This window comes from Coffea arabica, chromosome 7c (assembly GCF_036785885.1).
Source record: "Coffea arabica cultivar ET-39 chromosome 7c, Coffea Arabica ET-39 HiFi, whole genome shotgun sequence".
Classification (NCBI taxonomy): Eukaryota; Viridiplantae; Streptophyta; class Magnoliopsida; order Gentianales; family Rubiaceae; genus Coffea; species Coffea arabica.
Window position 1 is genome coordinate 12,981,989 of NC_092322.1, and position 13,687 is coordinate 12,995,675.

Below are 13,687 nucleotides of genomic sequence, written 5' to 3' on the forward strand. Positions count from 1 at the left end.
TCATCTTGTCTCGTGAACCTAAGAAATCAGGAACTGGATTACTTTGGAAGTTATTCATGCTCAAGTCGAAGTAATTCAAATACTTCAAGTCGAGCAATGAAGAACTTCCTTGTTTGGATTGCATTTTCTTGGATTTTTTTGTAGAAAAATTACTGTAGCGATTTGATATATTTGAGGAAAAAAGGTAATAAACAAGTGTGATTATGGAAAAACGACACAATTTTTCGATAGAAAATGGCTGTCCAAACGGGGCCGATGATTTGAGGTTGCTAGCATCATCTAGACCACCATTCAGGTAGCAATCATAGCTTCCAAGATCAAGCTTGACAACATTTCCTGTTTGGTTGTTACAACTTACACCTTTCCATCTGCAACAGTCTTGTTCAACTCATACTTTCCGGGTGAAGCTTGATAACACCATATGAAAAAAGGATCGGCAGAAATTGACTTTCTCAACATATAGCGGCCTAGTTGTTCAAGAAAAGTTCAAGAATGTCCATAGGACAAAGAAAAGATGATCTCTTACTGTTATCTATTTTGGTATATATGATGGTGAAATATCTGGTAAAGCATCCACATTTGGCTCTAATTTCTAATGGCTTTTGAGGCTCAAAAGGTGTAATAGAAAATCTAAGATAGTACTACACTACGCGTCGAAAGTGACATTTGATGTCATATGTTATTCTTTATTGTCCCAAATCTTCGATATGCTTACTTTATCTGAAGTTGTACACAGAAAATTACGCCTTATGAGGAAGACAAATTTCAAATACAAACATAGAGAAAAATAAAGGAATGAGGTTTCATCAACTTCTTATCTCAAGCTTTGAAGTATAAACATTTCGTGACTCTAAAGGAAGTCTAATTTTTCAGTTTAGCGCAAAATCCTTCATTGAACAAGAGTACAAAATTTTCAAATTCTCTTCTAATTTGCACTTGAGTCTAGATGTGTTCTGTAGTCTACCTATCTATGTATATATCTATCTATTACTATTGTAAAAGTGTCATGAGTATTGTGTTTTAATTAGTGTAAGCATTATTGTAATATTAGTTTTTCTTATTCTTATTATGCACTTATTAATTGATGATTGAAATGTCATATTGTGCCTTTATTATTTAATCATGATTAAACACTATATCGTACATGTTGTTGGTTTACAATTTTGAATGAGAAGGCAAAAGGTCATCAACAACCAATAAGAAGAGAAAATATTAAATTGATGATTAAATTCACTATATTATACTGTAGTATATTGATTAAGAAAACGAAAAAAAAAAAAAAGCAAAATAGTAATAATAATTCAAAGATTCGAAAACACCTCTTGGTTTTTGGAACTATAATTAACCTCTCAAAATTTTGCTTATACTAACTAGTGCACATTTTCTTCTATATATTGTCCTCACTGCTTAATGTTTTAGGCTCCAGAATGTTGCTTAGAAAGGTTATTCTCAAAATGTTCTAAAATTTTGAATTAGAAATTAGTCTTTTAAGGAATGTGTCAATGGAAAGAAGTGACCATTGCTTAATTTTCATTTATGAAACTTTATTGCTATGAGGCTTGAAAGCTTTGCTTATCTATCCACAAAACTTGGGTAGGGCAACAGTTATATGTCTAAAAAGCAAAAACAATCCCCAATTGGAGTTATGGCACATAATCAATTTAATTTGATGCTCCCATCTAAAACCATCAATTAATTTCTGTAATTCCCACACAACTCTTCAATGTGAATATGGGGCAGTATAAATGTTTAGTTTTTAATATGCAATAAACATATTTTTGTATGCTAGAATGTAGTATAAATGTTTAGTTTTTAATATGCAATAAACATTCTGTATGATTGGCAATTACTACCTTCTGTACAAATATTATGTTAACAATCAAAGTTTTTTTTTTTTTTTTTTTTTTTTGCAAAAAAATTAGCACATCAAAAATAATAATGTATTTTGAAAAACTAATATTCACGTGCAAAGCACGTGATTTATTACTAATGAATATAAATTGAGTCTCGAAGTGATTAAAGTTATTAACCGATTAAAATGCTAATGTAATGGCACACATAAATAATTATTATTTGAACATAGATAACAAAATTTGTTCTCTTTTTTTTTTTTTTTTGCATTTTAAATTCATTATTCATCCAATTGGCTCTATATTAACGTGAGGAAAAGGTCTTTATAATTATGGGAGTTTATTATATTCGAGATCATTTGTGATCCATGAATGAATATTATCTAGAATTAGAACAATTACGTACGACAATATTTTTCATTCTTTCAATGTGAGTTGCAAAATAGTAATAAATCTATGCATACACAATTATTTACATGCGTCAAAAGGCTCAAAAATAATAGGGAGTTGCACATTTTTGTTTTTTTTAATCTTTTTATGGGCAAGTATAGTTTTGGGAAAATTTGGATTCTGAATCCAGCAGTTCTGGACAAGATTTTTTGACCCTATTTGCCGAGGCAAGAAACCATCTAACAATCCCTGTAGTCATCGAAATATTTCATCCAACTCAGATCCAGATGCCATCCATGCTGGGGGAAAGGGAAGGAGAAAGATGTGCTGCTGTACAAAGACATTGCTGCATTAGATTGGAAGGACTAACCAAATTATCTTGAGGGCATGATTTTAATTAGTGTCAAACAATTTTCACGTACTGGAATCATGTGTCAGAATCTAAGGTTCATTGGTCCAAGGTTTTAGCTAACATTAAAGTGAGATTAAAAACTTCACCATCAGAAATACAATCACCTCAATTTTACAGGTTCTTAACCTGTCTGTCTGGAAAGAAAGTGAACATTATGAACTGCATTCTCAGTGATCTCATGGCTCGGAATAAAAGTCATATCATCTTTGAATATGGATTACTCACGATACATTAAGAACTTTATGCAAAAAGGATAAATGGAATATGCCATTTACATTTCTATTCACCTGAGGCTTCCAGCAGCCTTCTAGATCCCTCCCCATCGTCTGCGGCCTGTGAGTCTCATTTCTTAGCAACACCAGCCAAGGCTCTTTTTAGAAAACCATCTATGTAGTGGAAGTAGGTATTTCTCCACGACTTGTTCAGCAGTAAGCTGCCAATAATGCCCAAAAGTCCGAACACAAATCCCAGTCCCACGCCAATAGAAAATGATATTACTTCATCATGCTTTTCATTTTCATCTTCACTGTCTCCATTTCCGGTAGAATCTTGGTTTTCAGTGTCTGCACTGTTTGACGCGTTACACCTCGTTGGCAATGGATTCCCACAAAGCCCTGCATTACCCTGATAAATAGATGGATCATTGAAGGTTAGGAACTGGTTAGTTGATGGGATGGGTCCAGACAAGTTGTTATGGGATAGGTTAAGATGATTTAGCAGTGTCATGGAAGACATGCTGGGAGGAATTTGTCCAGAAAGCTGGTTGTATGAAAGGTCAAGTGTCTCTAACTGGCGTAAGCTTCCCATCTTTTCTGGTATCTTTCCTGTGAAGTGGTTGTTGGACAAATTCAAGGTACCCAGGATCAAGAGATCTGTTATTTCTTCTGGAATAGTTCCAACCAGATTATTGCTTGATAGGTCAATGCTGTTTAACAGGCCAAGTATGTTTGAGAAGTTGAATTCTCTTCCCTTCACAACTAACTCCATCTGTGGTATGAATGGGTAGAGTTGATAAGTTGAAACCGGTTCAATGCTGGATTTAACACGGAAACTAGTCAAATTGCCAAGGCATGAAGGGATAGGTCCTGAGAGAATGTTATCAGCAAGGTCTAAGACGTGTAGATGTGAAAGATGGCATAATTGTTCAGGGATGTTGTTGCTGAACATGTTGGACCTTAGTTTTAGTTCTGATAGTGATGCAAGGCTTTCTCCAATCCATGTCGGTATCTTCCCTGTCAATTCATTCTCTCCAATATCGAGAAAAATCAGATCTTTGCAGTTTACTGATGGAAAAGAGAGTTCCCCGGAAAACGTGTTGCCATTTAGCTTCAACCATTGAAGCTTCGGTATAGAAAATATTGAACTGGGAATATTGCCAGAGAGACTGTTGATGGACAAGTCCAGGACCAGAAGTTCTTGACAATGGTTCCACTGCTCAGGGATCTCTCCAGTTAGATTATTGTTTGACAAATCCAGTCTCTGTAATGTCTTCATCTCAGATATGGAATCTGGAATGCCACCATTGAGAAAATTTCCAGAAAAATTCAGATATATCAGTGATGGGATTCCTCGACCTATGCTAGTAGGAATCGACCCAGAAAGTAAGTTGTGTGCTAGATTAAGGTAGGTCACTTTATGCCAGAAGGGGACGGTGCCCTCCAAGCGATTGAAACTCAAATCAACTAGTGCATCATTCCCATTCAAGGCAAATTCTAGTGAGTTGGGAAGCACGCCTTTTAGTTGATTATTGGAAAAATCCAGCCAGCTGATCTGGGGAGACAACTCCCAAAACCAATCAGGTATTGTATCTGAAATGCCTGCATTATTGATGTGCATTCTTGAAAGATTTTTCTGAGTCCTAAGCCAGGCTGGAAAGGTCGGACCTACATTACAGCTTTCGATTTTGATGAATTTCAGACTAAAAGGTGGAACCCAATCTGAGCTCATGTTGAAGACAATACTCTTGTTTGAAGATGAGACTTGCAAATATTCTAGATTCCTAAGGCCTTGGAAATGGTTTTGGGACAGAACTCCTTCCAAGAAATTCTGGAGCAGATACAATGCATTTAACTTTGTTAGTTTTCCCATGCTTTGGGGAATTGATCCATTCAATCTGTTATATGAGAGGTCCAAACCCTCTAAATTCAACAAGCTTCCCACGGATGCTGGAATTGGCCCTGAAATGAGGTTATCGAAAAGATAAAGGTACCTTAGCTTCTTAAAGAATCCCAAGGAACTTGGAAGTTGCCCACTGAGTTGATTACTAACTAAATACAACTCCTCTAAGCTACAATTCCAGCATTTCCCTAAACCTCCTAGTAGTACACTAATGTCTCCTCTGATGTCATTGTATGAAAGATCAAGGAAGGAAAGGGAAGTAAGGTTGAACAACCATTCAGGTATTGAGGGCTGGAAACTGTTACTGCTTATATCAATGACTGTGAGGGCAGTGAAGTTCATATGCGGCAATGAATGAGGAAGGTTTTGAAGTTCACAGAATGGGAGGTACAGTTTTGTGAGGGAAGGAAGCTTATTAAAAGCTTTCAGCCAATGGTCTGAGACCATACTAAGGTTTACAAACCCCAGATTAAGGTACTCTAAAGATGTAAGATGAGTTATCCAACTTAAATCTGCAATCCAAATGCCTGGTTGAGATGAATTTAGAGAATTTGAACTAAGGTCAAGGTATCGCAAATTTGACAGATTTCCAAGATGAGGAGGAACTAATCCTGCAAAATTTGAATAGGAGAGATCAAGGTAACTCAGCTCGTCTAGTGAACCTAAGAACTCAGGAACTGGAATATTTTGAAAGTTATTCATGCTCAAGTCTAAGTAATTCAAATGCTTCAAGTCGAGCAACGAAGAACTTATCTTGCCACTCATACATGACGGATTCAGGTTGCTAGGATCATCTTGACCACCATTCAGGTAACAACCATAGCTTCTAAGATCCAGCTTGACAACATTTCCCGTTTGGTTGTTGCAACTTACACCTTTCCATCTGCAGCAGTCCTCACCAATCCAGGACGAGAGTCGACCGGAAGGATCTTCAAGGCCCTGCTTAACTCTAACAAGTGCTTCCCTTTCTTCCTTGATGCATCCTGCTGTCACATTAGTTCCATTGGCTTCAAGGACAGGAAACAAACAAAACAAAGAGAGAAGGAGAAGGGAGAGAAGTCGAATAGATATTGAAATTCCTTCCATTTTTTGCATGTCTTTGCACCAAATTTGGCAATTCTGGCTGGTGGGATTCAAGCTATATAGTTCAAAGACAAAGATGACAATTGAATAGGAGTCTTGTTCAACTCATATTTTCCAGGTCAAGCATACTAACACGTTGTGGAAAAATATCAGCACCAACTGGCTTTTCCCAGCAGAGAGTGGCATAATTTATTCAAGAAAAGTCAGTCAAGACCACAAGGGAAATTTCTGGCAAGCAATCCAGAGTTGGCTCTAATTTTGTTGGCTTTTGAGCCTCACAAGGTGTACGTAATAGAAAATCTAGAGTGACATTTCATGTCATATATTAATTTTTTTTGTTGTCAAAATCTTCAATACACTTACTTCATCCAATTATCTAATTTGCACTGAGTCTAGAAGTGTCCTATAATGCATATCAATATAGTCTCAAAATGAATGAAGCTATTAACCAATTAAAATAGTGCAGTGAAGATTAGAATAAACTATCTATTAACACAAGTCATTATGCAGAATTTGAACAATTATGAGATGAGAACAATGCCTTCCATATGTGAATTCCATTTACATTCTTTCATTGGAGTTACAAAATAAAAAGTTATATAACTGCTGAGGACTTTAATCATGATAGTGGTTAATGACAAATTCTTCAATATGTGTGTAAGCATCTATCCATAAATAATAAATCTATTCATTTACACATTTTTTTTAATCTTTGTATAGGCAAGTATAGTTTTGAAAATTTTTGAAGAAAAGGAGTAGGAAATTTCAAAATAAAAAAAGGGCGTGTGCTTTGAAGAATTTGTGAAAAGGTATGTTATTATTTATAAATTTTAAATAACTTAATATTGTAATCAAAATCACAAAATTACACCTATATGCAAGTATAAGCACTCATTTTATGATGGTAATTTATTCACCCACTAATGAATATTTTTAAACTCCTCCTTATTTGTTGATGGCACCATGTTTGACCATTTCACCATTTTTAAACTCCTTAAAAAAAAAAAATACTTCTATCCACCATGAAATTAGCTACCTACCTCCTCATATAAATTCTAATTAAAATAAAATGTGAAATATTTTTATCATTTCACACGAGTACAAGAATCGAGAGAAATGTTAACATTTAAGTTTGTTTGGATTAACTATTAAAACTTACCTAACAAATATTATATTTATTTATATTATAATATCTTTTTTATCTCACATATATTAAAATTTAAAAAAATGTTAAAGTAATTATTTTAAATAATATTCCAAATAATTTCTTATCCAAACATATTTTGTCACCGAACGGGGAGTGCAAATTTACCACTTCCGAAATTTTCACTGCGAGTTTTTACTGCCCAGCGGCGTATATTAAAACATGCACTGGAAAAGAAAAACGAAAAAGAAAGGGTAAAAAGAAAATTCCCCGTCCCTAACATCTCAGCAGCTTAGGTTCCTCCATTTCTGCTCAGTACTGACTCTCAAATCAAAAACCCTAATCTAACATTTCTGACTCGACGAAGACGACGACGAAAGCGAAACCCTGAGCGATGGCTTCTCGCTTGTTGGCAAAATCCAAGCAGGTACTGATTTAGGGAGCTCAGCTTCCTAGAATTTTGACGGGCTTTCTGTTTTTTTTTTTTCCTTTTGATCTTTAATATAGCTCTAGGATCCATCCGGTTATAATCCTCATTTCTCGATCGGCACTTATATGGTTTCTGAATGCTTGTATTTTTTCTTGTTTTTCCCAGCTCCCTGCTGCTCAGATCCTTTTGAGGCCGGAGCTAACTGTCCCGGTTCGTTCTTATGCCAAAGAACCTGCTTCCCCTGCTCCCCCGGCTCTGAAGGGAGATGGTTAGTGATATTTTTACTGATTTATTTTTCTTTTTATTCTGACTTTTTTTTTCTTTGGATTATGGGCTGCAAATGAGACCAGAATTGGATACATACTGATGTAATTCATCACGTTAGGGATAAAAGGAAAAGTGCTGGTCTTGAATATACTTGTAATTAAGCATTACTTGGTGGCAGATTTGGGCATTGTGTGAAAAGTTGATATTTTGGGAATTTAAATCAGACTGCTGGTTTTTGTTCTACATCCTGTGTTTTGCTGGAATGATAATTAATATCTGATTCTACTTGTGAAAGAACAAAACAAGAGCCTTTTCTCATGGTGGGATAGGAATAATTATTCCCCACTGCTTAAGAAAAATTCAGGTTTAATGCTTATTCGATCTGCTATGTTCGCTGTTTTGGATGTTAACTAGTAATTAGCATAAGAGTAATTGTCCATATTTGTAGGCCTTTTAAATTCTTACTTGTGGTTTGTATTTGACGTGAAAGAGATGTTGAAGAGCATCTTTTTGGAGGTTAAAAACAAGTTTGAGACCGCGATTGGGATTTTTAGGAAGGAAAAGATCACCATTGACCCTGATGATCCTGCTGCAGTTTCACAGTATGCCAAGGTTGTGAAGACTGTTAGAGACAAGTAAGTAATTTTTTTTCCTACATATATCTCATGATTTTTTCTTTGATTAGATTTAGTAACAGTTGGGGTTACCATAATCTGAACATTTTTTTCCATTAGGGGGTTTTTATGTTTCATTCTGCGATGTAGTTCCCCAATATTATTAAGTTCCTGGGGGTTAACCTGTGCCTAAACTCCCCAATACTAAAAATAAAACTGAAAGTGCTCCATAGTGAACCTTGCCCTTTAATAGATGTTTTTGATAACTCCAGGTGAATTTGTATCTAGTATAATCTGTATTTGATTTATTACTAAATGAGCTAGCTTCATTCCTTCTGTTTATCATCTTTCACTTGCTAATTGTCAATGGCTCTTTGTGACACTTGTCCGTCGTTTGTGTACATTAAAGTTGTTTATCACGTAGATTGATCCAATTCATCCTCTGTGGTGTTGTTCTGTACTTTTCAGGGCAAATCTCTTCTCTGAATCACAGAGAATTAAGTACACCATTGAGACAAAAACACGAGATATTCCTGATGCTCGTACATATCTGCTGACACTGAAGGAGATAAGACTAAAGTATGTGCTGCATCTATGTACCTCTGGCTAAACTTCCTTCTCTACATATGCATTTTCCCTAAAAAAGACATTTAACGGCCTTCCTTTCCTCAATCTGCTGCTTTGAAACTACTTATGGCATTTTAATGCTCTGATAATGAATCATGGAGTGTCTCTGATATGCTACCAACTCAACATAGGCTTGTCTATGGACTATTTTGCACTGCATGAGTTAAAAGGCACTAATATTTGCATGCTAAATATGCGACAAAAGCTGTATCTTTTTGTTATACAATGATATAAGTTACTCTGAACTTAGAATATGTCATTTTACCTTGCAAGTTTCTCAAATTCATTGGTTCTCTTTTTCAGTTGTTAAAATTGTCTCGAGCGGCTTGCGAGTTATTTTTATAGGCTCAGTTTAGGAGGATCTTCAGTCCTGTTTCTTGCACAAACCAAATATTTGATACTTTTAGTGTTTTGTGATTCTAAGTTTAACCTCTGTTCTCACATGTTGTGAGAATCTGCTATCTGCCTGAGAATGATGAAAAGCTTTCTAATCTGCTATGTAACTTTATAACCAATTGAAAAGATGCCTGCTGATCAGTAGTTCAAGGAGCATATTTTTGAGTTATCTGTAAGGCCTGTCCTGATGCCCTATATTCTTTTTACGTCAACTTCCTGTTTGAGTTCTGTTGTTTTTTACTTTCACATCCTGTTGTGTATGACAAATGCTGCAGTTTCTATTGCAACTCTGACACTATCAATCATGATTGCTAGAAGTTGCTACTGCATTCTATTAATCAATGCTGAGCTGTTTGAAGGTTTAAGTAGTACTCACCACCACTTTTTATGGTAGCTGCAGTGTATCTGTTTTTTCTTGTGTGGGAGTGTGGTCCCCCCCCCCTCCCCCCTGCCCCCCCCAAAAAAAAAAAAGAGCAGGGGGAGGGGTGGGATTTAAGAAGCAGGGAGAGGGTAGGTGGGATTTGAACCCAGCACCTCTAAGTCCTGAGACTTCAACTTTAGCCACTAGACCAAGGCCTCCTCGGCGAGTCTCTCTCTCTCTCTCTTGTTGGGGGTGGGAGGGAGGAGTTTGGAGGGCACAAGATTTCTTTTTTTTTTTTTTTTCATTTAATAGGTCTTTTAATCCATACTTGAATTCCTGAAACCTGGTGTTGTAATTTCTTCAGAAAACAAAATAAAGCTGCTGCACAATATTTGCAGGATTTCATATCAGGCTATCAATTCTTTAAGGAAAAATAATGCAGTTAGTTGTTGTTAAGTAACAAAATCCTTGTGCCTTTCCCTTTGGCAAAAAGATCTGTTACTTTCCACTTTGACAGATCTTATTGTGGTCAAATATAGTCCCCAAATTAGTCTTCCTACTTCATAGCTCAACGAACTTGCTTGCTAGTTTTGTTAGAAGAAACAGATAGTAAGGTCAAATGTTGCTTTCTATTAGACAGAATACAAGCTTCAAATGGAACTTTTACAATCCAAAATGACTGGTTTCATGATATGCTTCAGAGCAGAAACTTGGTATGTTTAGATTCCAATTACTTTCCTGCACTGCAGCGACTGCTTTATGAGTAAGGGCACCCTTTAGACCACAATGCAATATTCTAGAACACTCGTCCTTAGTTTATTCTAACAGAATCCTGTAATGGTAAATGCCTGAATAATTTGTTGTTCTATGATTCGTTTTTGGCAGGAGAGGACTACCTGATGAACGTGGTGCTGAAGCAATGATGTTAGATGCATTGGAAAAAGTGGAAAAGGAAATCAAGAGGCCTCTGATGCGAAACGACAAGAAAGGGATGGTTCTCCTCATGGCTGAGTTTGACAAGATTAATCAGAAGTATGCACTTTCTAAACAAACAACTGAGCATTCACACGACTCAGTGCAACCATAACCATTCAATAGTTTTCAACTCATCTGCAACCACTAACTCTCATAAATGATTTATTTGTTGAAGCTTAAAGTTATATAAATGAAAATGAATTTCCTTGTTGATACTGCAGTAAAGCACACTGTTCACCTTTATGGAAAGCCGCACTCGGAGGATAGAGTCCCTGTATTTTTTGACCTATCTTTCTCGCTAATGACATGAATAGTTTATGTTCTCAAGGAATTATAGACCTGATTGCAAGCTTATCTTGGGTTGGCTGTTGGCATGATTGTTGTATTTAATGCCTAGAAAAAGTCTAGTTTTTTGAGAATTTTGTTTGAAATGGATATAGATAAGAGAGCATACTGGTTTTCAGTTAGTTAAGTTGCATACGTGCTTATTTGTTCAGGCTTGGAATTCGGAGGGATGATCTGCCCAAGTATGAAGAGCAGTTAGAGCTTAAAATTGCAAAAGCACAGTTAGAGGAACTAAAAAAGGATGCAGTCGAGGCGATGGATACTCAGAAGAAAAGGTACATCAATTTGACCATTTCAATGTGGACGTTTTGCCTTGGCTTATATTTTGTCCTGCTGTCATGGGAATTTCATGAATTTAGAAAAGTTTGGAAGCCATCCATTGCTTCATCTAAATCTTGGATGATTATAAAAGTCTTTCGATTTTTGTGTGAAAAAGGTTTGTGATACGAAAATTACAAATTGAAATTTGTAATATAGACTATTTAGATTAGAATGGTGACAGGGCAGTTGTTCAGTTGATTTGATAGATACGAAAACCCCTCCCTTACCTATTTATTTTTTTTGTTTCCTCTAGTTTATTAATTTAATTCAATTAAGAAGGACTTATCTTTTCTATGATGATCAAATGTGGTCCTTATTGTCAATTTTATTCAAATAATGATACGAGCTTTTTTTAATTATGAATGTTTTTTTAAAATTATGCATGTAACTTGGCCTACAATTGTTGGTTGAAAACATTAGAAAGAATGAAGGAAATTAAATATGCATGCAAAGGTCATCAATAAACAACTTGCCAACAATAATATAACATGGACAATATAAATTTTTTCAAACAAGTATCTGTTTTATCTTGAGGCTTGAAGTTATGGATCTAAACTATGCCAAAATTCACACCAATGTAATGGGTGAGATGTAGCTTGAAGTAGATTATTAGTTTATTTAGAAAGTTGAATTTGTTCACATTGCTTAGATTGAAGTTGATATAGGCATATCTTAGCATGGGCCAAATGGAAATAACTTCTGGAGGTGTGTAATGTTGCTTGCTTCTCTTGGCTGATCTAATAGTGCAGCAAAATGTTGAACCATATGATGCTGTGTTGTGACTGGAAAAGGAAAGAAGAAGATTCAATGAACTAGATTTCTACTGCGTCAATTACAATTCTGATATTTAATCTTGCTTGTTCTATTTTTCAGGGAAGAATTCAAGGATGAAGAGATGCCTCATGTGAAGTCTCTCGACGTCAGAAATTTCATTTGAGATTATTTTTCTTAAAATCAGTCTGTTTTTGGAGCTGATGATGATTGGATTGGACCATCTTGTCCCCGTAAAAAGTCCAATTGAGATTTCAAAATAAGGGGATTTAAGAGCTAGATAAAGGTTTCTACTTGGTGTTTAAATTCTTGCCTTCTTTTATCTGATATGCTCTGTACTGAGATCTGAAAATTCAATTGTTAAAGTTGTTTTTTCCCCCCTCTCTCTTTCTCTCTCTCTCTACACTACGTTATATTCATGGTCCTTTTGTTGCCCAAAATTGAAAGAAGTATCTGTTGGCATGATAATTACATAGACAATCCTTATTTTTGCTTCATAAAGCTGCTTATCTTGTTGAGTTTGTTTTGTCTGTTCCAAAAAAAAAATAAAAATTGAAGGGTGTGTATATGCATGTTGATGCAGACAAGTGCATACCTGATATGGTTGCTGCACTGGAGTAAACAAGAAAGCGAGCAAAAACTGGTAAAAATTTTAAACATCTATTCAACTGTTTGAGGGCATATCAGTACCGTGGTTGCAAGTGCTAGTCTTGGACGCTTGTGGGCGTGGGGGTTCTGCACTACATTATTGATATGTTTACTTGGTATCTTTGGCTATTGGTGCTAAATCCTTACTCAAGCTCGTGGTGTGTTGGTGTCTTGATGCGTTGTCAGGAGGGTTGTTGCCAGCATAACACGGTATACATGTGTCCATGGACTGTTTAGCATGACAATGATTTTAGTGGGCCTTTTAAGGATGTAGAATCTCATATGACATGATATTTGCATGGTAAATAAGTACGTGATGAAGTTTTATGTTTATCTTGTACGTCGTCACAAGTTGCTGCAAGCTTGGAATAAATCAATTAACCTTAATTTGAGGTGTGAGACACACGATTCACTGGCTCCCTTTTTTCAATTATTGTACAAGGACTAATTAAAAGTTTTCTCGTGCAGTGAGCCGTTTAATTTTATGGTCTCTCAGTTTTATGAAGGTATTATTGCAGTTTCTGTTCGGTTCTGATTTGATTCTCATTCAAAACCAGTGGCTGGAGCAACGCCAACAACAAATTGGAGTCAAACTCCAAAGCCTTATTTAGTTAGTGGTAAAACTCGCCACTTAGGATTCAAAGCCGGAGAGATTGGATTGAGCTCAAACTCAAAGCCCGAAGAATTTTATTTTGCCTGGTGGCCAACGTAATCGAGCATATCCAATAAAGGCCCAAGCATTCTGATAGTTTGCTAATAAACCACAACATTTTACTCCTGAGAAGCTAGAAATACACTTGTGAAGCCATTACCAAATGTTTTATTTCCCTTGGAAGCCATGTCAAGCTCATCAGTTTCACGGTAGTTTGATCGGAGATATTCTCAGCTTCATGCAAACTACGATGAATCTTTTGATCTTCCACTCAGCTATCGGA

At 35.9% G+C, this 13,687-nt stretch overlaps 2 protein-coding genes across 3 annotated transcripts; one reads left to right on the top strand and one right to left on the bottom strand.

The window, feature by feature from the left end:
* Positions 1 to 2,994: 2,994 nt before the first annotated feature.
* LOC140010543 (receptor-like protein EIX2) lies at positions 2,995 to 5,856 on the bottom strand. Its single transcript, XM_072057832.1, has one exon. The coding sequence runs from the start codon at positions 5,854 to 5,856 to the stop codon at positions 2,995 to 2,997; it is 2,862 nt and encodes a 953-aa protein (XP_071913933.1).
* A 1,383-nt stretch (positions 5,857 to 7,239) lies between these two features.
* Positions 7,240 to 12,485, top strand: LOC140010731 (probable ATP synthase 24 kDa subunit, mitochondrial). Of its 2 annotated transcripts, XM_072058090.1 has the most exons (7): positions 7,240 to 7,424; positions 7,593 to 7,695; positions 8,185 to 8,329; positions 8,777 to 8,887; positions 10,578 to 10,724; positions 11,165 to 11,287; positions 12,207 to 12,485. In XM_072058090.1, exons 1-7 carry the CDS (start codon positions 7,392 to 7,394, stop codon positions 12,268 to 12,270), a joined length of 726 nt encoding a protein of 241 aa, XP_071914191.1. In that variant the 5' UTR covers positions 7,240 to 7,391; the 3' UTR covers positions 12,271 to 12,485. The 2 variants fall into 2 exon arrangements, with proteins under 2 accessions (XP_071914191.1, XP_071914192.1); XM_072058091.1 differs by lacking the exon at positions 8,777 to 8,887 and having other exon boundaries at positions 7,242 to 7,424.
* The last annotated feature ends 1,202 nt before the right edge of the window (positions 12,486 to 13,687 follow it).